Below are 25,045 nucleotides of genomic sequence, written 5' to 3' on the forward strand. Positions count from 1 at the left end.
CGATGCATGACAAATATGGAAATAAATTTAAAAAGAACTGTACATGTTTAACCTATATCAGATTACTTGTTTTGAGGAGGAGAAAGTAAGGGAGGGAGAGAAAAAATTAGAACTTAAAATCTTACAAAAATGAGTATTGGAAACTATATTTGTGTTTCTTTGGAAAAATAAAATACTAATGGGAGGGGAAGATAAGGTAGTTTTGGAAGGATGCTTCCTAGAAGCATTGTTTGAATAAGGGAGTCACTTTGTTAGAGGTACAGTTCAGGAAAATTCTTTTGGTAGCAAGTATAGGATAGAGTGGAATAATGACTTGAAGACTTGAAGCAGAAAAATCTGTTAGGATGATATTGCAAGTAATCTAGGCAGGAAATGTTAAGGGCATGAACTAAAGGAGTAGATACATAAATGGAAAGAAGGTTGGATGCAAGAGATGTTGCTGAGAGAAACAGAAATAGTTGGATATATTGGGTTTGGTTAAGTGAGAAGCTAGAGATAATGCTAAAAATTTGAGTCTGACTTTGGAAGGATGATGGTGCCTTCTTCAGAAGAAAAGTTTAGAAGAGGGGAGATTTAAGGGGAAAGATGAGTTCAGTTTTAGTTATGTGGAACTGAAGATATCTGGAATATCTAGTTCGTAATCAAGTACTGATCTGGTACTAGATTTTAGAGAAAAGAATAGATCTGGGTAGATATTTGTATTCATGTAGTTGTTCCTTAAAATAGAGAAAACAGTTTAATACGTAGTGGATGACATAAGGTAATTAAGAGAACACAGAGGAAAAAGAACTCATGATAAAAATCTTAGGGAACATCCATAATTAGGGAGTTTGATGTGGTAGTAAAGGAGATTGAGAAGGGACATGTGACTGTCCCTATTCTGAGACAGCATGTTGTAATGGAATTAATTTGAGATGTTAACTTCCTAGTTCTTTTAACTTACTAGGTATGAGATGGTGGAAAGTCTTTGTTGTTATTGTCAACTTTTTTCAGTTTAACTTTTAAAATATTTATTAATGTCTAAAAACTTTTATTTAACACCTACTGTGTATTACAGTGTATTATTACAAAACCCCAACCTTTAAAAAAAAAAAAAGAAAAGGGAAAAATGAAAAAAAAAAAAACAGTCCTCGCCCTCAAAGGGACTTTATGTTCAATTGAGGAAAACATGTAAATACAGGATGTCTTGAAGTTTTAGTGTATTTTTAACCTTTAATAATTTAAAACTGAAGATTAATTGAGCTCTAGAATTTTGTGATTGTATGTTAAAAATTTGGGTTTTGTCAAAAAGATGAGAGGGCCCTAGGAAAGCTACTTGTTTTCCCTTTATTTTTTCCTCATCATTGTATTTTCCCAAATGTAGATTTTAAAAGGTAAACATGTAATTATGATTTAGAGATATGTTTTTTTATTTATTTGTTTATTCACAAAGCACAAGCATGGGTAATTTTCCAACACTGAGCTTTGCAAAACATTTTGTTCCAAATTTTCCCCTCCCTCCCCTCCCTTAGCTGGCAGGTAGTCCAATATATGTGAAATATATTGAAATACATGTTAAATCCAATGTATGTATACATATTTATACAGTTATCTTGCTGCACAAGAAAAATCAGATCAAGAAGGAAGGAAAAGAAAAACTGATAAAGAAAATAAAATGCAAGCAAACAACATCAGAGAGAGTGAGAATGTTATGTTATGTTCCCCATATTCTCTCTGTCCCCATTATTCTCTCTCTGGGCGTAGATGGCTCCCTTCATCACTCACAAGTGGAACTGGTTTGAATCCTCTCATTGTTGAAGAGAGCCATATCTGTCAGAATTGATCATCACATAGTCTTGTTGCTGGGTATAATGATCTCCTGATTCTGCTCATTCCACTCAGCATCAGTTCATATAAGTCTCTCCAGACTTCTCTGAAATCATCCTGTTGGTCTTTTCTTAAAGAACAATAATATTCCATAACATTCATATACCATAACTTATTCAGCCATTCTCAAATTGATGGGCATTCATTCAGTTTCCAGTTTCTCACCACTACAAACAGGGCTGCCACAAACATTTTTGCGCATGTGGGTCCCTTTCCCTTCTTTAAGATCTCTTTGGGATATAAGCCCAGTGGTAACACTGCTGGATCAAAGGGTATGCACAGTTTGATAACTTTTTGAGCATAGTTCCAAATTTTTCTCCAGAATAGTTGGATCCGTTCACAGTTCCACAACAATGTATCAGTGTCCCAGTTTTCCCACATCCACTCCAACATTCATCATTATCATTTCTTGTGAAATCTGAGAGATGTTTAGTGGTATCTCAGAGTTGTCTTAATTTGCATTTCTCTGATCAATAGTGATTTGGAGCACCTTTTCATGTGACTATAAATAGTTTGTTTCTTCATCTGAAAATTGGCTGTTCATAGATACATATTTTTAAAAAGCCCTGAGTAGTTTCCCAAATATCCGATTCCTTTCTCCTTCTTTTAGAGACCTAACTTATTGTCCATTTATAGTATATCCTACATTTTTGTCACAGTCTCATTCACTTCTTTTTTTGAATAATTGTAGACCTCATTGAGGAAATATGATATTCTGGGCTTGATATAATCAAGTACAATGTGCTCATCAAATTTGGAGGACCTCACTATAGTGAATCCAGTCTCTTCTATTTGAAGGTCATCCTCCATGAAAGTAGCTAAAATCTTTGTGAAATATGTCTTGTTTTATGCTTCATTTAATTTGTAATAATCAGAATTATTGAATTAGATTATCCCTTTGCATTGCATTTATAGGGAATATTGTATGAACTTAACATACAAGGAGAGGAATTTTTGGAAGAGAACCTTTACAATACCATTTTTCTAGCAGTCAAATGTTTTTTAAAAAATCATTAAACAGTAAGATCTTGTATTTTCTGTACTTTTCAGTCACTTGTATTATTATAAAGATGTGAACTTCAATATGTCATTCTTAAAAAGATTTTATGAAGGTGAAAAGGTAAGTAGTATTGATAGTATTAATATACTATCAATTGCCTTTTGGGGACATTTTCCTCTAGTTTTTTTTCATTTCTTCGTTATCTTTACTTCCTTGAGATTGTTTTTTTAAAAAATTGACCATTCTCCTATAAGATTATGTTGCCTCCAATTAGGATTTTCTCTGTAGGTGCTTGACCCAATGTAGCTGCTTTTCTCAACTTCATCTTAAATACCACTTTTAGGACTTTATGTGGCATACTTGGAACTCTGTTGTTAGGATTAAAAATAGTAGCATTACTCTTATTAATGGATAATTATAGAAATGCTAAAAGATGTTACTTTTTTCTTCTTTTTGTTCTTCTAGCTTCATTTGTGAATTCTCTTGAATTGAATCAGATAGAGCTTTCCCTATGAATTTTGTAGCTTTTTTATGAAACGGTTCTGTTCTTAAGCTTGGACCTTTCTTCACATAATTTTACACATGAATTTGCATTGTAAGTTGTTGCTATTCATTACCACATCAGATGTTTGTTAAGGCAGGAGTTTTTTGTTTTTGTTTTTGCCACTTCATTGTAGTCGCTGCTTTATATCACTTAAAATTATACAGAATTTAGTAATTTCAAGATCACTCTCGTCTTTTTTCAACATTTCCCATATTTTGTAACATAGATTATTAGATAGATTCATCCTCTCTTCTGATTTGATATTGATTTTGACATTTGCTCTTTCTGATTTGACTGTGCACCAACAATTGATTTCTTATCATTCTCTCTGGAAGTTTCCACAAAGGTGTTGTTCTTGTCCCTCCTCATACTATGGATGACTCTGGAGTCTTGAATATAAGACAAGCAGTGAATTCTCACAGTTTCTACCAAACTGAAATGGAGGCGTATCTACTGAGTGGAAGACTGATTCTTCTGTCTAAGAACCAATCTAGTTGATAATGGACAGGTTCCTCATCAGAACGTGGAACATTAGATGATAGATTCTTTGGCCATAACAACCCATCAAACCCAAATTGGGAGGGAAAGAACCTCTTGGTTTTTCATTGGTTTGTTCACAAAAAAAGCAATCAACATTTAAGCAATTAAATAAAATTATGTTTTCTAGATTTAATGTTCTCCACAGTAATCAAGAAACTGATTTTCAGAAAAGGTACTAAAAAAAGAAGAGAGATATTTGAAAATTTAAAAAACATGCTGATTACAACTTACGTGATAGATAATTTTGTTTATTTTCATTTTCTGAGATGTCACTCTTTTATTTTCTCAGTATATTATGTGGTATCTTAAGTGCAGTGGACACCAGAGGATCTAGACTCTTGGCTCAGCTGTTTAATTAATTCTTTGAAACATTTGGGCAGGTCTTTTCACCTTTTTGGGCCTTCTACTTTCTTCATCTGGATTGGATCAGATGATCCCTAAAAGCATTTTTTTTTTCAGCTTTGTTTTTGATAATAGTTACTTCTTTTTTGATGAATTCTAATTTTAGTGAAGAACTTAGAAAAGTGTTTTTACCTAGAAGATAATATTATGTAGATTAGGGACAGTCATGGAATTTGTTTCAAGTTACTGGTAAACAAATTTGAATACATGAGTCATCTGTGTATCTTAAAGGACTTACCATTTTCAAAGAAATGAAGTTTAAAAAAAAAAACTTTCAGTGAGAGGGAAAGTTCTACTAATGGCTAATTATGATTTCTTTGGCCAATAAAAATATTAATTCAATTAAAACAGTTTTGTGTGTTACCATGAGCAAGTCACTTAACCTCTCTGAGCCTCAGTTTCCTGATATGTAAAATGTAGTGAATTACCCATAGTACTTCAAAGGATTACTAAATACCAAATGAAAAAAAAGATATTTAAATTGTTTATTTCAAAATCTTTGTTAATTTTAGTCTATTTGGCATTCTCAGTTCAGACACACTTAAGCTTTTTTTTTTTTCCCAATGGGAGCTTAGACTCATATAATTCTTGGTGTATTTCAGTTTCAAAGTTCTAAGAGGGAAAGAGATTCCAGCTTCCTTCCAACTCTAAATTGTGCAAACATTCTCTTCCTTCTTTCCAACAATTTGAACAAACAGCACATTACATTCCTTGTTTCTATTCTCTACAGAAATAAATGGATGCTACTGCCACTAGGCCCTCTTCACTCCCAATCCTTTGAGACCTAGTCAGGAGAACAAGAACATATCCACCAAACTCCAGATAAAACAAGAGGAAGCAAAGAAGACATTTAATCTAAGGTCCCTTCCAGCTCTAAGTCTATGATACTGTGATCCTTCATCCTTTTCTTTTTTATTATTAATTTTTTTGCATATTCATTTTCAAATACATCCTTTCCTTTTACCCTACCTTGTGAGTCATCTCTTGTTAAAAGCAAAAAATTCAGTTCAGTAGTATTAAAAGCATCATCTGAATTTGGTTGTCTATTTAGTTTCATACCCACAGTCATTTTCTTTTGCTAAGAAGCAAGGAAAGATACATTTTCTCATCTTATTTCAGATCCAACCCTATTCACTCATGTAATTACATGTTTTGGGGGTTTTGTTGTTGTCATTTTTTACTTTGGCTTTGTTGTGGTCAATTGTATAGGTTGTCTTTCTACTTTGCATCAGTTTATAAAAATTTTCCTATGCTTCTCTGAATTCTTCCTATTAAAATTTCTAGTGGCACAGAAATATTCCATTTCATTCTGGTATCATAATTTCTTGGCCTTTTACTTTTGTTTCTATTTCTTTGGTACCACAAACTATTGCTCTGGATATGTTGATTTTTATTGGACCCTTCTGGCTTTGCCCTTAGGCAAAGGATATATGCCTAATGATAGCGTCTCTTTGTCAGCGGTTTTGGGCATTTAAATGACTTTTAAAGTGTAATTTCCAAATAGCTTTGCAAATTGATTGAACTAATTCATATCTCAATGAATGTTGTATTATTGTATCTGTCCTTCAGCAGCTCCAACCATCTTAATAGCTACTTCAGCCTTTTCTTATATTTGAGAATTTGTTAGGTTAGAATTTTTTTATTTATACTTCTCTAGTTCTAAATCATTTAAAATGTTCTTTCATTTTTATGAAATTCATTTCTATTTTCTATTCATTTTTATTAATAATTTGAAATTATTTTGAGTACTGCTTTTTTTGTGTGGTTTGTGATCACTGATTCATTAGAGAATTGCTTTGGGTCTTCTATGTTTGTGTTCCCAACACATTTTTAATTTCAGACCCTGAAGGATAATTGGATAGAAACATTGTCCCACAATTTATAGCTTCTATGTTTATCATAATTTCATTGATTTTATTTATTAAAAAAGTCTTTCAGTTTTACACTTTTCATCTTTTTCTTATGAAAATAGTAGAACCATTAGACACAAATGTGACTCTTAAATTCAGAATTTATGAGTGACTTTTAACAAAATGTAGATTGTCTTTACTCTACATAATATGCTACACTAGGTAATTTTATATAAAAATCTTCCCTTTGCATGTTTTTTTGAGAAATCTTTTTTTGGGTGTGGGGTCAAGGGATGAAAGGATGAGCAAGGCAAGTATAAGCCAAAATTTTTTTCATATTTGAATGTGCATTCTTCATTTAAGAAGTAATAAACCTTTTTATATTTTAGAAATTATTCTAAGGGAAAAAGACGAAATTTCCCACTTTTTCCTACTTCTCTTAAATATCCTCCCATTTTTCTTCCTTAAGCATTCACATTTTTAATCACTATAAATAAAGATGATTGATTATCATTATTATTTATGTGAGCATTGAGAAACAGTGATGAGTAGGAAGAATGGATAGAGTTTGTATTCTCAGTCTATAAGCTAAATTTTTTCTTAATGTTGAATATGACAAAGAGAAGAAAAATTTAAAACCTGGATTCCAAAATAGTTTTTCAATCAATACTTTTCTCAATTTATCTTTATGTTCCATTAGACTCACTTTAACCAGAAATGAGGTTTCTCTTGAATCATTACTTAGGCAATGATTGTTTCATAGTTGGCTTCTCTCTGTGGATTTGTTTAGAGTACATTTACTACTTCTTTTCAGCTAGCTCAGAGGGATCTTAAACTGAGGTTTATGGATAGATTTTGGTATACATGAACTTGATGTAGATGACAAAAAATTACATTTTATTTCAGTTAATTTCCTTTGTAATTCTGCATGTTTTATTTTATGCATTTATAAACAATATTCTGAGAAGGAAGGGCTGCATAGACTGCACTATACTACTGGGGTCCATGACTTCTCCCACTCTTCCTCCCCTAAAAAGGATAACAACCTATGGGTAACTTAATCTAAGGAGCAGGTCCTAATTATCCATTGTATGGTGACTTATAGATACTCGTAAATTACTGAAAAACTATGGTAGCTTCTTGGGCACTGCTCTGAAATTCTATTTTCCAGCTCCTTTTACTTCTGAAACTAACAATTTAAAGGACTCTGAGGAACTTCTTTGGGTTAAAGGACGTTGTCAATCAGTAAAAAAAGAATTTATTAATAGTCTCTGCTCTCAAGAAGCTTGTATTTTGTTGGAGGAGACAACATACAATTAATTATGTATTTACATGGTATATACATTATAAATGGATGGTGCTCTCAAAGGGAAGACAGTAGCAACAGATAGAATTTGAATTGAGTTTTGAGAGAAAGCTAGGGATACCAGGAGACAATATTGAAGGAGAGTATTCTAAGTCTAGGAGAGAGCCAGTAGTAAAAGCTATGCAGTATTCTTTTTAAGGAACTACAAACAAGTTAGTTTCACTGGATCATGGAATACTTGAGAAAGGAAAGATAGGAAAGGAGCCAGGTTGTAAAGAGCCTTAAATGTCAAACCAGGCATTTAAAGAACTTTAAATGATTATAGGATTGAGTTAAGAAACCTAAGTTCATAGGTAAGGATTTTGTCTTTTTTTTTTTTTTTAATCATTTCCTGATCTTTCCTTAAGTTTCTTCTATCACATTTCCCAAATATCTCCTTTGTATTTATCTCATTCTCCCTTAAAATTTATAGTTATTTGTGTCCTGATCTCTACTTTCCCAAGCTCGTTAATCATTAGACTGGAAATCTTTTTATTGTATTTTATCTTTGTATCCTCAATGTCCATCACACAGGCATTTAATAAATATTTATTGAATTTAAAATGAAATTTTAAGGGAATGAACCAAAATATTTTACTGGAGCAAGAAATTAGTAAAAATTCTGTTTTGTGACTTAAGAGATCGAGTATATCTATATAGTCTGCCTCATGTAGTTTTAAATACTTTCTTGTAGCCTACAGTGCTTTTAAAAATATTTTAAGGGACTTTCTTAGAAAGCTATAGATTTATGTAGTATTGCTATACTCAAATTTTTAACCTGCTTCCACATTTGACTTAAGCTAAGAGGCTTGAATATGTAAATGAGATAATCATTCATGTTTCATGGAAATTTCTAATTTTAGCACGAACTTTTTTTTTTAAATGTGAAGAGTATTTCAACATGTCTATTGTATTAACATGTTTTAGGATGGAAAAAAGTTTTGTTATAATTTGTTGGAATTCTCATCAGAGTTGGAATCCTATGGAAGCAATATATAACAATTATGTATATCACTGTTGAATGACGTGTCTCAAATCTTTGTGAGCAAATAATGTGACCTTTTCATTGCAGATAGAGAAAGTGAAGTGTAAAGATTATGGTTTTGTGGTATAGTAGGAAAGATCCTATAGTAGAAGATCTAGCTTTTAGCCCTCAATATACCACTAACTTTTACTTTTGATTTTTATTTCTAAAGTGAGGAAACTGAAGTAGAAGATGTTTAAGGTTTCCTCTATTTCTAAAATTCTGTGGAACAAACCAGTATGGAATTTAAGAGTACATTCTCATTAATAAGCTACAATTTCTAAGGTTTCATAATGATTTCTGATTTTATTAATAGCCAAAAATGTATAGATTATCATGTGGGATCAGATGTCTGAAATTGAGTCTGTGAAATAAAAAGGAAAGCCATGGTAGAGTAGAAAAAATTTATAATGACTTAGAAGAATACAATTTAATTTTGAGTTGCAATTCTGATTACTAGTGGTGACTATAGATAAGATGGAGTAGATAAAGCAGTGGCCATTGAGTCTGGAAGATTTGAGTTCAAATTTAGTCTTAGATTTTTAACTGGCTTTGTTACCCTAAGCAAGTCTTCCTGTCAATTAACTCATCTGTAAAAATAGCCATAATAATTGTACCTACTTCTGAGGATTGTTGTGAGAATAAAATAATATTTGCAAAGCATTTTGGAAACCTTAAAGCTATATATAAATGCTAGTGATGATAGTGATTGTGATAATGATGGTGATCTCTGATCTGAAGAACTTGCCTCTGAGGATTGGAATGAAGAACTCTCTTCATAGACTTCAAAGCACTAATCAGATGCGAGCTATTATCGCTCTTATAGCTGTGATATAATTAGTTAACATGTATTTTTAAAGTTCTTATGTACTAGTCATTAAAAGGAAATAAAAACAAAGATAAAATAGCCCCTATCATCAGAGAGTTTATATTCTGTGGGAAAACACATACATGTATATGTATGTATACACATGTTCTTAGGTATATATTCACACATAACCAGTGTACACATAGACATGCACGTACACACACATGAGCAGAACATAAAGACACCAGCAATACATTGTTACTTAGAATGGAAGATGCTGGCTCTTGGGGTGGGGATCATGAAAGACCTCAAGATGTGTGTGGAGTCGCGTGGAAAGAGAGTTTAAGGAGGGAAGTTGTTGTAATAGTCAAGAGGTGATAAGGGTCAGAAGCAGGATGGTAGGCTTGTATATAGAGAAAGAGGGACTGATGTGAGAATATCATGGAGGCAGAAACATTGAGACTTGGAAGCTCTTTGAATTTATGCAATGAGAGGCATTGAGAAGTCAAGGTTGGGAATCTAGATACTAAAAGGAAGAATAGTTGTGTACATGATAAAATTAGGAAAGTTAAGAGTAGATGTAGATTTGGGGAGAAAGGAGATGAATTCTGTTTTAGATATTTTAAGTTCAAAATGACTCAGTTATGTCCAAAAGAAAATTCATTTCTCCCCACCCCTCCACCCTCCAAGTACATTTTCTCTTCTTCACCCCGTAAATCAAAGGACTTTGGAGAGTATCTAGCTCAAGATCCTTATTTCCTCAGTAAGGAAACTGAGGCCCAAGGAGGTTGTAATTTACTAAAAGTTACATGAATAGGTTTCCTAACTGGAAAGTCCATCATTTCTTCTACTATACTATACATTCATTTGTTCTATATTAGCATGGATCTCTCACTATACAGGTTAATTTAGTTTTCCTACAGAAACTTGCCTTGCCAATTTTCTTTTTTTGAACATTTCAAAATTATGTGAACAAGATCTTAAAATTTTTTTTTTTGTTTGTTTTACAGGAGTTTTCTGATTAGAGGTTTTGTTAGATTAACTAAAGTCAGAGTAAATGAGTCACGGCCTTAGAAGACTGCTCTGTTGATGCTGCCTTCTTTGTCCTTTGGAAGAAATAAGAAAATTTAAAATAAAATTACTTAAAATCAAGAAGAAAGATTTTTGTCCTTTTGTAGTTGTAGCCATGATTTAAAAAAAAAAAAAAAAAAGGAGGACAGATTCAATCTTATTTTATTTCTCTTCTTATGTTAGGGGGATTTTTTTTAATGGAAAAGTTTTGATTGATAATATGCATTTTGGAGAAGATTAAAAAGCTATTGGCATTGATGGATCACCTGGGTCTTATTGTCATATTAGTGGGCAGGAATTAATGTTTGTAGCTTCCTACACAATGAAAAGAGCAGAGGGATGAGTATGAAACACATAGTTCATAATTTCCTAATGCTTTTATAAACAGCTCTTAATTGTATATTGCCCATTTTATATTTGAAAATAAAAAAATAGAATAAATTTGTGCATATGTTATTGAACAATTCTCCTTGTTCTCTCCATATATGAAATAATTTTAAATCAATAACTAGTTTATTGTATATTTTTCATTTTTATCCCCAAATGGGAAGAGTAAATTACATGTGCTGTTTTGGAAATACTATGAATGATGGCACACTGTGAACATGGGTGATTCAGGTAGCATGTATCTGTTTTATATTTCCCATTCCTTATGTACATAGAGGCAGTAAAACCTCTTGTGCAAAATAATTATTTATAATGGAAAAATCAATTTTATGAAATTTAAATACCTATTAAGATTTTAAGTTGCCCCACTGTTTCAAAATTTTCTGGGTAAAGAAATGTGGTAATACCTTTTTTATAATTAAGTACTTTTCTGTATGTTTATAGCATGTTCTCATGTTATGGAATTTAATAATCTTAGTCGTTTAATAGATTCCAAAATTGAAATCATTTCCATGAATAATAATCCAGTTTTAGTATCTTCTTGATTCTAACTTTTCATTCTTCCTACTCACTCAATCTTGCCTTCTAATTTTTTCCTGCCTTAAAACCAGCTCTAGTCTAGTCATTTAACCCTTTTGTTGGCTATATCACCAACTCTTTCGTACTTCATCTTTTTACCAATGTCTTTCCACTCCACTGCTCTGATTGCTTTTTTTTTTCCTCCTCCAGCTTTCTTCACTCCCCATATTTCATCCCCCACCCTTTTTTTTTTCTTTTTTTTTTTTTTAACTAACTCTTAGTCACACCAAATGCATTAACTAACCTTGTGGGCACTTTAGACTAAAGAAATTTCTTTAGAGACTTTAAAGATATTGTTGAAGCTTTTAGGTTCAAGTCAACCAATCAAGTTCCTTCATATGGAGAGGGACACAATGCTCTCACAAATGTATTTTCCCTTAATTGGTTACTTTAAAACTGGTAATATAATTTACTTACCCATTTGCATTAGATCTTGTTTGGGTGGATAGAGATTCAGAGATTGTTTATACTTTATCAGAGACTCCTGGGACCTTAATGTGATATTGATGACGGTAGCTATAACTACTAGTTTTCCAGTGTTGAAACCAGTTTTCCAGTATTTCTTTCTGACTATTAAGACAGAATTAAAATTTCAAATTGATTGTCAGATTAAACATATATAGGTAGTTGTAGCATGACACAGAACAAAATCTCTTTTTAGAGAATTTATTGTTCATAGATACATTATATGCCTGGCATAGTAGCTATCCTAAAAAATTATATGTTATACATACTAGCATGGGTTAACAGTGCAAAGGAAGGAAAACCTTAAGGAATAAGGTAGAATAGTAAATATTTCCCCAGATTATTTATATTAGACTTTGGCATTTATCATATCAATGTTCTACATATAGGCTATTGACACACTAGTACTTCAAAAAGACTCCACTGATATATTTGTGGTAAGTTGGCTCCAGTTCTCCCTTAGATGTGCTATTACTTGGACCATTTTTGTTTGTTTTCTTGTTTGTGCTCTCTCACCTCCTCAGGCAGGTCATAGTTGGAATTTCCTTTGAACATTGGTGGTTTGTGGCTTCTAATTTGAATCTGCTCCCCTCTTCTTCATTTTTATTGCAGAGTCCTAGGCATATATCTTTTTCTTTTCTTTTTATTTTTTTTTCTGTTATAGTCAAATAATTTTTCTCTTTCCCCCAAGTAATAGTACTCTCTCCAAAATAAAATCAGTTTTTATCAGTGGATGTATACATTCCTTTACCTCCCTCTTACCCAGTTATTTCACAATATTTTTAGAAATTTACAAGTGTATTGTAGAGCAAAAAGAGTTGAGAAATTATGTAATAAATACTAAATTAAAAAATAAAACAAAGCTTCTTGCTTATGTTTTGCTTAAAATGATGTGAAATTATGTTGAAATAATACTAAATGACATGGACAGAGAATATAGTACTGAAACATTTGGGTTAGTAAAAGAGAAGCTAGTGATATTCTTAGATTTTTCTGTAGACAACCAATAAAGGACTTATCCAAATGTGTTTGTGAATTGATTATATTTGTTAACTATTTCTGTGCTTATTTAGAGGTGTCCTAAGATTTTGGTATGTTTTTAAAACCACTATTATAGTTTAGGTAATGACTTAAGAATAAAATTAATTATTTTTATTTTTATAAATTTAAGATTCATGAGACAAAAAAGAATAATGCTTCTTATTGTGCATCAACATCACAAAGCATTTTGAAAATATCAGCTCATTTATTCTTTCAGCACCCTCCAGCAATGAAAGATACATTGAGCAAATGTGATATACAGATAGCATACACATTCTTCTTGATATATTTTCTTGTTGTTGTTGGAATAGTTAGTATTTAGATGATGATAAGACATAATAATTAAATGAGCATTTTGCTGGTAATTCTGTTCTATTTTGTATGTATGCTTAAATAGAATGACAAGTTATCAGCTAAGTGTAAAATATTAGTGTTTTTACTTGGTATTTTTGGCATGTTTATTTCATACAACACAGAAGTAAAGTACATGTGATGACCTTAGCTAGCAGCCATTCCACCTTTCTGGGCAGCTGCTGCTGTGAATTGCCTTTGTGACAGACGGGACCATCCATGGTCATGGTTACCAGAGGACACCCTTGTGGTCATAACCAAGTTATAAATGTCACCAACATTCTTTTTGAATGTCTATCACATGTGTATCAGTGATTCTAAAGGAGAAAAAATGAAACAAAGATTCATTTGGGAGTTAGGATTCCCAGGAGATTACTTTTAAAGCAGCATAGCAGAAGGAGTTGTGACATGCATCCATAAGCAATTGTCGTGATTTGACAGTTATTTAGCCCTCAGTTCCTAGCCCTTTGGTTGAACTGACAGCACGCCGGCAAAGATAGTGAGGCCTGTTTCAGCCCCATTAATGTCGTCTTGAATGTTAGCCTGCAGTCTGGAAAATGATAAATGTTCAGTGATTGATGATTTTATAGTCCCAGGGGATTCTGGGTGGTTTCTGGTTGCTGAGAGCCAGAGCAGTTTTTTCCTTTGCATGGGCCTCTTTCTGTCAGTTTCTCTAGCATTTACTCTGATTTTTTTTTTTTTTAAAGCAGAGTGTTTAGGTATGTCCCTGTAACTTTTCTTTAATTGAATTAAAAGTTTTCAAAATTTAAAAAAAAAGAATTTTATAGATTAAAGACTATGCCTAGTGATTTTAGTTTTAGCATTTAAGGCACTTTTAATTCATAAAGTTGTCATTTGGTTCAGATAACACCTAGTTCCAGGAAAATTTCAGTATTCTCTCTCTCTTTCTTCACTATCCTACCTCCTCTTTCTCACTCAGAAAAGCATATTCTGAATGAACCATAATCATAGTACTCATGAAATGACAAGATCTACTTTATTGGGTTTTTTTTCAGAGTATATTTCATTTTTTCAGTCACTTTTTAAAAGATTAAGTTGTAGAGAAAAAGTTTTCCCTTTGGATCCAATACCTAATTTTCCAACGACTTTGTTAGCTATATTAGCATGAAAAATTTTGAATGGAATATTGTTTTTAATTTTGTATTTGCTAGGCAATAGATTTAAAACAACAACAATAACTGGGGAGTGATATGTAATGTTTTTCAACAAAGTTCCTAATTGTCTTACTTTTAGTTATAGGAACCAAAGTGCCAAGGAATCAGTGAGGAAAGAAATGTAAACATTTCCCTGTGTTTTGGTATCCATAATCATGTATTTTCTTATTATCAGATTTTGGTGTTTAAACTTTTTCTTCTGATATGAAGAGCCTTTTAAAAGTTCATTGCAAACAGTATTTCTTGGTAGATGCAATCTTTATATCCTTACTCCATGCCTAAAATCTCTCAGTCAACTACAGAAAATTATAAAATTATAGAATATTGTTTGACAACAGTGGGCCAAAAATGTTTATGTTGAGAAACCTACAGAAGTTTTTTCCTTTTTTTTTTTTTTTTCCAGAGAAAAGTTCAACAAATACTTAGAAAACATTAATGGTACATTTGCTATAATGTAGTATTTTTCTTCTTCTTCTTTGTTTTTAAAATAAAACAATAAACAGAATCACCAATTATAAGTCTGTCTATTAATTAGGAGAGTGTCATTACACTCAATTAGCAGGACTGCCAAATAATCTCTTTAATACTCTGGTCTTTTTTTTTCCCTAGGGTTTTGCAGACAGCCCTCATTACAGTGATCACTTGAATGACAGTCGATTAGGGGCCCACGAAGGCTTGTCCCCGACACCTTTCATGAACTCAAATCTGATGGGTAAGTAGGTAATTCCCTCCAAGTAGCCCCCTCAAAGCCTCTTTGGTCAGAAAGAAGCATTTTTCATCCTCTTGTCTCAGTGTAACACATCAAGCATCTGGGAGTTTGTGAGTTTCTAATAGCAACGGAGGGTTTCGCTCAACCGGGGGCTCTGCTGGTGGAGCTTGCTACTCCATAAAGGCCTGCCCTTCCCTTCACAAAGCATCATTGTCCTTCTCTCAGAAAGGAGGAGGCAGTGATATAGCTGACAGTTCTGCTAGAAATTTGGTCAGCAGGAGTATCATATAAGCTCCTTCTTTCTTTAGCAGAGAAGCACCATTTAAAAGAATTTTATGTTGTAGCGTTTGTTTAAATGAGGTGAGGGAATGGAAAGTGGGTATGGGGGTGTGTTTACCTGACTCCTGTAAACCCAGAGTAGATCAGGAAGGCCATTTTGCTTATTCTTGAAAACAGTTGTCTCTAAAAAGCAAAATCTCGCAACTGTTCATTCATTTCTCATTTATTTAATGTTACAGAAACATTTTCTTATTTGTTATATGCAGTTTACATGAAACAGATTTTTTTCTGTAAAAATGAAGATTATATATCAAAGTATATTTAGTATCTATAAATAATTTCTATACAGTGGCATCTCCTGTCCATTTTCCTGATGACAATCCTCTTTTTCTGGTGCCCTGTTTCTTATATAAAGGAGCATTGATCATGTCAAAATGGAGTGAAATTTGGCAAATTTTTAAATGAAGTTTGATTGTTCCACTGATTTCCCCCCACATTTTCTCAACCTTGTGAAAAAGAGGATATCTATAGCATACTCTATCTCCCTGTTCCATGTTTTTTCCCTATTTCCCCGAAGTTGGGGCCCAAGAACATAAAATGTTTGCGCTTAGGACAAAGACATAAAAGACACATTTACTTTCTATAAAGAAAGCAGTTGGTACGATTGACTTTGCTTGTATCACATAGCCTGTTTCTTATGGATGTGACCTATTTTGTGATCTTAGCATTGTCTGTATAAGACACAGCCATGCTAATCTAAGTGGATTACCCAAATCCAAAATCCTAGTGGTCTGCAATTTCTTTCTTTTTTCATTTGCTTTATTCTCATTTCCTCCATGGTGTTTAACAGACAGAATCTGAAACTGAAATACATTTATTGCCCAGGGCAGCAGATAGTTTAATAAGGGTCACTTGTAAACTAAATCTTGAGATATGAAAAAATAACTTTATCCCTAGTAAAATAGTTTCCTGTTCCTACTAGTTAAAAAATTAGCCTACAGAAAGTTTGTTGTTTTCCATTATTTAGCATGAGAAGTCAGTTTTCATTCTTTATTGTTTAGTTCAGAATTTGTTTTTTAAAAAATTGCTTTTTTTCAGTTGGTGAAGTGAAACTTTCTTAATATATTTGGCATATATTAATGTTAAGCTAAGTACTTCCCATCAATGTAATATTATAGGTAAGTATAGCTTGTCAAAGTGACACAGAGTTCTACTTAATTTATTGTGAGAGTGAGGGCCTGGGAAAAATGAGATTTTATTTCTTGGAGTTTGGACAGGAATTATAAATTTCTCAGTGGAGGCCTTAATTTTAGAAACAAATTGCCCTTTTATTATTGCTGTTGTTACTTTTATTATTAGCTCACAGAGATGACTCTAAATACAGTAAAATTACATCATTAGCACAGCTCAGAACTGAGGTGACTGTTGAGATTGCAGGGAATTGAGGATGGGAATTAAATGAATCATAAGAGGTATGCATGTCAGTCTCTTGCTTTGAGCAGCTGTTGACTAAAAATATTTCTGTAATTCACTTCGAGGTAACGTTTTCAGTTCTGCCTCAGTTGGAGCAATTATGAGTATGTGCCTAAAATTCCGGCTGTTTTCAGATAACTATTTAAAAGATTCTAATAATAATTATCTAATATCTAACATATAAAATCAACATCTAAAATGGCCATGAAATAAAATAAAGTAACTGTGATATATAAGCAGCCTGGTCTCTTCTCCACAGTTCACAGAACATAATTTGCATTCTTCTGAATTGCATTGCATAGTTAATCAGGTACAGCTTTAGAAACCATAAGTTTTCCTTTGGAAGTTTTAACCATCTAATCTGAAAGTGTTCATTTACATATGGGGGGTGGGGGTGGAGGAGGGATAACCCTGCAAAGATTAGCTAGAAATGTTGAAAAAGAATTCACTAGTCATTAGCAATATCTGATTTACTATACTTCCTTCTCTTTATTTTCAGTAAAAGTGATCAAATGAGGTATTTTAACTGAGTATATTGTCAATCTAACATCATAGTCTAAAGACTATCTGCATGACAATAGCTTGCTCTTGGAAATGAATGTCTTTCAAATTGTAGAGCTGCTCCAGACAGCCACAACCAATCCAACTTGATGTGAGCTGCAGTAATTGAGCACTTAAGATACAAGGAGATATGTGGGTTTATAGCACAAGGTAAAGCTCCTGTGAATGGCTGCATTTTTTGAGCTGTTTCATAATTTAAAGGAGTTTGAGCTGAGAAGCTTAAGTTTGTCAAAACAGGCAAAACAGGCCAAGCAGGGTTAGAAGAAGGTTTATCCACAGAGACCTGATCATCATCACAATAGGTGTCTTTTTCTTAGTAGAAGCTGTGGCTGAGGAATTTCACTGAAACAGTTAAAGCTGGTACAGAAAGCAGCAACATATTTCATCATTGCTGTCAACATTTAAAGGCACCATTAAAAGGGGTGGGGGAGAAGAGCAGAGAATTGTATGTCGGGGGAATGTTGTTATTTTGAGTATTATGTTCAGCCATAAGCACATTTGCCTGAAGAGATAGTGGATTATAAAGTGCCACTGTCTTTCATGATGGAGCTCTCAAACATTTTAATGATCTTGTACATTGCAAAAAAGAGAAATTTTGTCTAACAAGGGTTGATAATGATTCAATAATGAACAATTTGCCACAGAAAGATGCATTTCCATATTCATTTAGATATTTTTGAAGTGTTTTGCACAGGAAGTAAAGCTATTATGTTGGATCAGTTAGTGTTCCTCTCTAATGAATTCTAGAATTATCCTGTTGATTTGTCAGTATGGAAAAGAGGGCTTTTCTTGTGTTTCAAGTGAAATAAGTACATCCTTTTGGCACAAGGGTAAGTAATTAGCATCAAACAGATTTGTATTCTCTCAATGTGAAGCTGAGATACATTGACCGTAGCTATGAATTCCTGTAGTATTCCTAAGCAAAGTTTGATCTTATTTCCAGATCTCTTCTGTATGTGGCTGTAGTTTTTTTCTCTGTAAGAAAATATTCCAATTAAAGTTCCCTTCTTTCTTTTAACTCCCAATTTTGTTATTCTTCCTCTTCTCTCCCTCCTTTGTTTGATAGATGTCATAGCAGTTAAGGATTAATCAATTTTATTTTATAGAAGTCTTCTTCCATCCTCACTGTTTTTGCCTTAACTTTTAATATCAATACCACTGACCTATTCTAAAGGAAAGAAATAAAATAGGTGAGGAGAGGGAAGTGTTGAAGTACCTGATTTGCCAAGAAATTTTGGACTTACATAGTATACCTTTTTATAAAACTTGTATATTGTGCCTGAGACCTCATTTGAACTTCATGGATTATTCACTTATTGGTCCAAAATAGTCTCTGTTATGTTGAGTTGAGAGAATAATGAATGAGTCAAGATGCAGGTTCTAATTGCATGTCTACTATGTATTAGCTAATAGACCTTCAGCAGCACCTCACTATGCTATTTTCCTCATTGAGGGAATTGAATGATAGATCTAACATCCCTTTCAACTCTAAAAACGTTGATTCTGTGATCTAACTATTAGCATGAGATTGTAGGAGAGGGCGTGGGATTTAGAGTCAGCAAAGGAGTTCAAATTGGGCAAAGTCAGTTAAATTTTTTTAGGCTTCAGTTTCCTGATTTGATTAATGAGAGAGTTAGAATAAATATTCTTAAGGGCTCCTATATTCTTATATCTAGTAACATCTCTATATGGTACAGAGAGGAGCCTAGATAATCATTAGCATTTTGCCAGTTAAAAAAAAAAATGAGGTCACTTAATTAGTTTAGGGTAAATCAGCTAGTGCTCCTGACCCCTAATTCAGTATTCTATTTATTAATACAACTTATTTAGATAGAACAGCACTCTTGTGGACCCCATCCATCTCATGGGGTGGTTATGAAGATAAAATTAGTTTAATTTATGATGACATTCTGAAAAGTAAAAAGTGTGATGTTAATTCTATCCATTTAGTAGGTCATTTAAGACTCATAGTAACTCATAATTGTTTTGACTTCCTTGGTCTAAGTATCAAACACTCCTTGATTTAAAATATTTAACTTAAATTACTTTCTAATGCCTCCCTTCCTTCTTGCCATTGAAATCTTTCCCCAGCTAGAGCTTTCTCTTTCCTCATTTCTCATTACCTTCTGTGTTTAAGGAATACGGGGTCATCAGGCTACCATTAGTATTTTTTTTAGTTATGTCATGGCTTAAATAACCTCAAAATGGCCAATCTCCTATCCTTGTCTAGTTCTTTCTCATTCTCATTTGGTCATTTCATGCTGGGAATCATATTCTACCCTCAATGTTCTTTTACTCACATCTTCCCCTTCTTGAGATTTCAGCTCTTCCCCCACCTTTAGGATGAGAGAAGGAGCTTGCCTTTTCAGTTATAACTAGACTCTATAATCCCTGAATCAGATTACAGTAAGGATTTCTGTCCTGTAGGCATCTATTTCAGATATATTACAACTCCATGTGAAACAGGGTGCTGCTGGGTTTTGTGGACTGTAACCTCTTTTAAATATTATTTCTACAAGAAAATGAATTTTGAATTTCAAACCAACTGGCTTGTCAATATTAGACTTTTGGAACACAATTCAATCTTAGGGTACATTGCACACATAAGAACAACTCACCTATATATCTGTGGTCAGTAAACTCATTGAGACTTCCAGTACCTCTTGGCTTAGCTATGAAATCTCCAATTCATGCTTTATATCATTGCCAGATTTATCTTTGCTCAGAACCCTGCAGTCAGTTTCCTTTTGTCTGCTGAAATAAGTTCAGTCTCCTTTACTTGGCATTCAAGATTTTTGACAGTCTGGAACAGTCTTCGACAATTTAATATTTTCTCATATTACTCTTTAACAAATTCTTTACAATTAAACCAATCTGTAGTAGTTTAGTACCTCTTTGCTATTGTTCATTGTATTTTTCTATTGTTTCAGTGTTCTTCAGCATCTTGTGAAACTATAGGTATCCTTTAATTTCTAACTGAATCAGAAATGATCTTCTGTTCATATACTTTTTTTCATTGTCTTCCCCTTTAGATTGTGATTTTTTTGAGGGCAAGAATCATGCAGCTGCATTTCTTTGTACCAACTTAATAAATCTGAGTTGACTGATTGACTCTTGGGAGCCCACTGTTTTATTTGCACCTCTTTTATGCACTTAAATATGATCTTGTGTTATAATATCTGTGTATCCCTCATTTCTTCCTGCTAGATGACAACCTCTGTGTAGACAGAGGACCTGCTACTATCATTTTTATTTTTCTTCAGAGCATCTAGCAAGATGGCCTGCACGTATTAGGCACTGAACAGGTATACACGTTCTATCTGTTAAGTCAAATACTTCCTAGAAATATATTTGAGGGTCTTTTTCGTATTTGATTAGGCTGCTTTTTTTTTTTTTTTAAGAAATCATTTTGAAGGACTTTCTTTGATGCAAAGCTCTTTATCTCAGCCCCACATGTCTATGACAGATTTCTGACCAACAATTTGCTCTAGAGAACTCTAGAACAGACTCCTTCAATGACCACCTTTAAATGTGAGTTCCATGGTTTGAGTTACTATGAACTTTCTTATTTAAGTTTGTTAAATTAAGTGGCTACATACTGATATTCTTAGCTTTGGTCCCATTATCTGATTGAGCAGTTCACCATAATGCATCTACATTAGAGTTGCTCAAGTTAGGTTTCCTTTAGGATGTGTGAAGCCTTTGCAATTATTTTACTATGTAGTATTAATCACAGTATCATGTGAAATTTAGTTCTTAAAAAGTGTTTTTATAATGCTATTTTACTGCTGATACTATCACTGAATTTGGCATTTTTTTCCCCTTGTCTGCCTGGCTTAAATCAGGGTGAGAGTTCATGAAGGCATTGTAGTCCATTGTATTCAGAATTAGAGCTGTTTACTCAGTGTACAGGACTGGAATAGGGAGGCCTTGTTTAGAATCCTGGAAACTGTTTGGCACCCCTTCAAAATGATGAGCTGGAACTGGGTGAGCTGGTTGTAGTCTTTCAAAAGCTGTTTTTACTCACATAATAAGTCATATTTTTTTTTATCCCAGCCTTCCAAGCCCCCATGGAAGAATATGGTTCTTTCTGGCAACAAAAATATAACCTGTAACTTTCTTCTGTCTATAGCATTTCTCTTATCTAGTAACATTTTTATGCCTTTGTTTGATTTTAAACAACTGCCAATATATTTAAATCCTATTTTGAACTACTTTGGTACATTATTTAAAGGTGTTTAAACACTCTAGGTTTTTATTCAAAACAGTAGTCTTCTTATAAATATGTGGGGGGGGGGTGTAAATACTACATGCTATAGAATCTCAATTTTGGGGTGAATCTTTGCAATTTTTGTACTGAGACTCAAACAATATTTTGATATAATTTCTGTTAAATAGTCCTCTTTGGTTAGCGAATGGAAACATTTATACTGTTCAACATGGCTAAAAGTCAAGAAGTTTTGAATGACTTTGGTTTTTATGGGTACTTAGAAACATGTTTTAAGTACCAAAAAACTCACCATAGCATTCACTTTTGAGAGTTTTGTACTTACTTCACTTATATAAGCTTGGATTTTAACTTTTTGTCTTAGAAAATGTAAACATTTGTAAAAATCAGATTTTCCATCTGTATGTAGCAAAATGACTTTATATGCATTATTGTACTGTAATACATGATTTTGTTTTTCACTTTTATGCTGTCTCAGGAGAATGGTTAGACTTCAGGTTTTCTTTGCACTATCTAGGGAGTTGCAATTAAAAAGGAATTGGCGTCTAATACTGCTGCACAGCAAATTAAATCAATTAGTTTATTTATAGTTAACTTATAAATTTTTTGTGGCTTTTTTTTTTGCATGATCTTCTCAAGTGGCCCTCTGCATAACATAAGAACACTTTAAGCAATAGAATAACTGTTTTATTTTTAGATTGTGGAAAATTTCAGACTTTTTACACATTAGTATGATGATATAGAATCATCATAAAGTCGCTGTCCATTCTACACTGACAAAGCAGATTTTTATTATATTTTCTACTACTGCTTTGCCAAATTTTAAGCATATTTTGTCATATTTATTCAAGTTTTTCTCCTATCAGTTGTTATCATGGTAGAACAAAAATAGCTCTCTAGAGCAAAAATTTTAAGTTTATCAATAAGAAATATAAAAATACAGTTTATAGGATGATGGGTTTAAAAATTGGATAAATCACTTTAAGAGATCATTTTGTTGTATCCCTTTGCTTTTAAAAGATAAGAATAAAAGATTGGATGACTTGGCTAAAATCTCACAGGTAATAGTCAGCAGATTTGTTGTGTGGTTTCTCCATTTTCTTACTTCTCAAGTTTATTTTACAGATGAGGAAACTGAGGCAATCAGGGTTGAGTGACATGCCTAAGGCAACATTCTGCACCAGGTCCTTGTAGAAATAATTTCTATAGGACAAATATCAGTTATAGAATTCAATAAATTTTAGCCTTAACATAGAATTATTATTTTAGGATTTAACATAAAACTATTAACAGTTTATGTTTAAAGAATTTTCTGATTTGATTTGCTATTCATCTCTAATTTTTAGCTGTCTCTCTCACCTCTGAAAGATTTGAGAACTGATATGATGCTCTGCATTTGTTGTGATACAGTTGTTCTTATAAATTTCTTCCCAGGTATTACATTAAATGAATTCTGCTCACACTGAAGAATTGCTCTCATCTGTTTTTCATTTTCCTTTAGTGAAAGCTAATGGGTTTCAAGGAAATTAAATTACGCAGTCATTTAGTGACAGCATTAAGTGCAGAGCATTTCTCTCCTTGAGTTTTCTCCTCCTTTTTTTTTCCTTTTTAGACATATGAACATATGTTAAGCACAGATTTTTCTTCTACATTTTTCTGTTAAGATTTCAATCAAGTGACTTTATAAAATGTATTAATATTACCTTTTTTTTCAACTGAAGAAGTACTTTTTTCTCATTATTGTAGCAGGTGTCTATTTATTTGCATTTTCTTCATAGAAATATTAGGAGCAGGAGTATATGTGTACATGTGTGCTTATACATATATGTATGCTCACATTTGCTGGCTCATAACATCTGGGGCCATTAAGATAGTGGTTAGGTTATCGTGCATAGAATCCTGTCAGTCATATAATTTACATGTTCTTTTCATTCTCTTAATATCTTCCTCAGCTTTTCCTCAATATTTGTAAAACACTAAAGTATGTCAATGTTATCCAGCTGTTTTCTCTATTCAGCAGACTTACAAATTTTTGTGTTTACTATGGTGTACCTGGGAGAAAGAATCCCATGTCAACAATTTGAAATTGGTATCTTGAAAAACAATACTTTTTACTGTAGTAAAGAAGAAGAAACAAGGGCAGTTGCTCTTGTCATCATCATCACCAGTATTGGCACTCTGATCATTGGTATAGGGAAAGTGCCATGATGATGATGATGACGATGATGATGGTGGTAGCGGTGGCGGTGGTGGTGACAGTGGCAGCAGCAGCCTATGCTATAGAATGTGTTTGACAATTTATTTATTATTCTTATTCCCATTTTACAGATAAGGAAACTGAGGCTATGGGAAGTTTAGTGACATGTTTAGGATCATAGTAAGTGTCAGAGGCAAGATTTGAATCTGAATTTTGGTTTGAAGTTCAGTTTTCTTAACAGTATGTTAAATGACCTCTTAGAATCCAGTAACACTGACAGCTTAGATACCTTCTGAAACTTTAGTTCAGAACTAAACTGGTTCTGATTCTAATTCTTAATGACGGGTGGGAAGAAATGGAACATTCTCAGCTAAACAGTCCTCTGTATACACTGTACACATTACAAATTTGATAATTTTGTTCATGATGTTTTACCATACCTATCATGATTAAATTTCTTCTTCTTCTTCCTCCACATTTATCTAAATCACAATCTCTCATTTATACTTGTCTTTCTATCTATCTGTCAGTCTATCTGTCTCCCTATCTATATATGGTTTTTCCCCACATCGTCTCCCTTAATAGATTCTGAGCTTCTGGCGAGAAACGATTGCCTTTTGTCTTTCTTTATATCCTCAGTGCTTAAGCATAATTCCTAGCACATAGTAGGTACTGACTTAATAAATGCTTGTTGACTAACTGTAATCTGAGTTGAATTTAAATCTAAGACTGATACAAAAATCTGTCCCATGCTAGTTTGTCTCTTTGATATTTTGGTTCCTCGGTATGAGAATCATACAACTCATTGGGTTTTATGTCTTCCATAGTTACCAGAATGGTGCTCTAAACTGAGAAGGTAAGAATAATTTTATAGTATTAATAATGGAAATACAGATAGGAAGCAGGCCACATGGAACAACTTTGTCACAATATGTCTAAAGGGAAACCTTAGGACCAGAAATGCAGTTTAAGTTTGACTTGCCGTGCTAAGAAGTTGTATGATCTGATAAATTGGCAGAGAAATACTGGTTTAAGTCAAGTGTAAAAAGAAAGTGGGTATTACTGATTTTTTTTCTTTAATAAGTGTTTCTCTTTGTCTCACATACATTGAAAGAATCTTGAACTTGTGAACTGTAGTATAAAGATATTT

General features: G+C 32.9%; 1 protein-coding gene across 3 annotated transcripts in view; it reads left to right on the plus strand.

The window, feature by feature from the left end:
* Positions 1–25,045, plus strand: part of TCF12 (transcription factor 12) — a 407,755-nt gene that overhangs the window by 196,483 nt on the left and 186,227 nt on the right. For all 3 annotated transcript variants that reach the window (XM_051980716.1, XM_051980717.1, XM_051980718.1), the window contains exon 5: positions 15,058–15,160. In XM_051980716.1, the coding sequence (XP_051836676.1) occupies positions 15,058–15,160 (103 nt within the window). The remainder of the gene's footprint in view (positions 1–15,057; positions 15,161–25,045) is intronic.

Source organism: Antechinus flavipes, chromosome 2 (genome assembly GCF_016432865.1).
Source record: "Antechinus flavipes isolate AdamAnt ecotype Samford, QLD, Australia chromosome 2, AdamAnt_v2, whole genome shotgun sequence".
Lineage (NCBI taxonomy): Eukaryota > Metazoa > Chordata > Mammalia > Dasyuromorphia > Dasyuridae > Antechinus > Antechinus flavipes.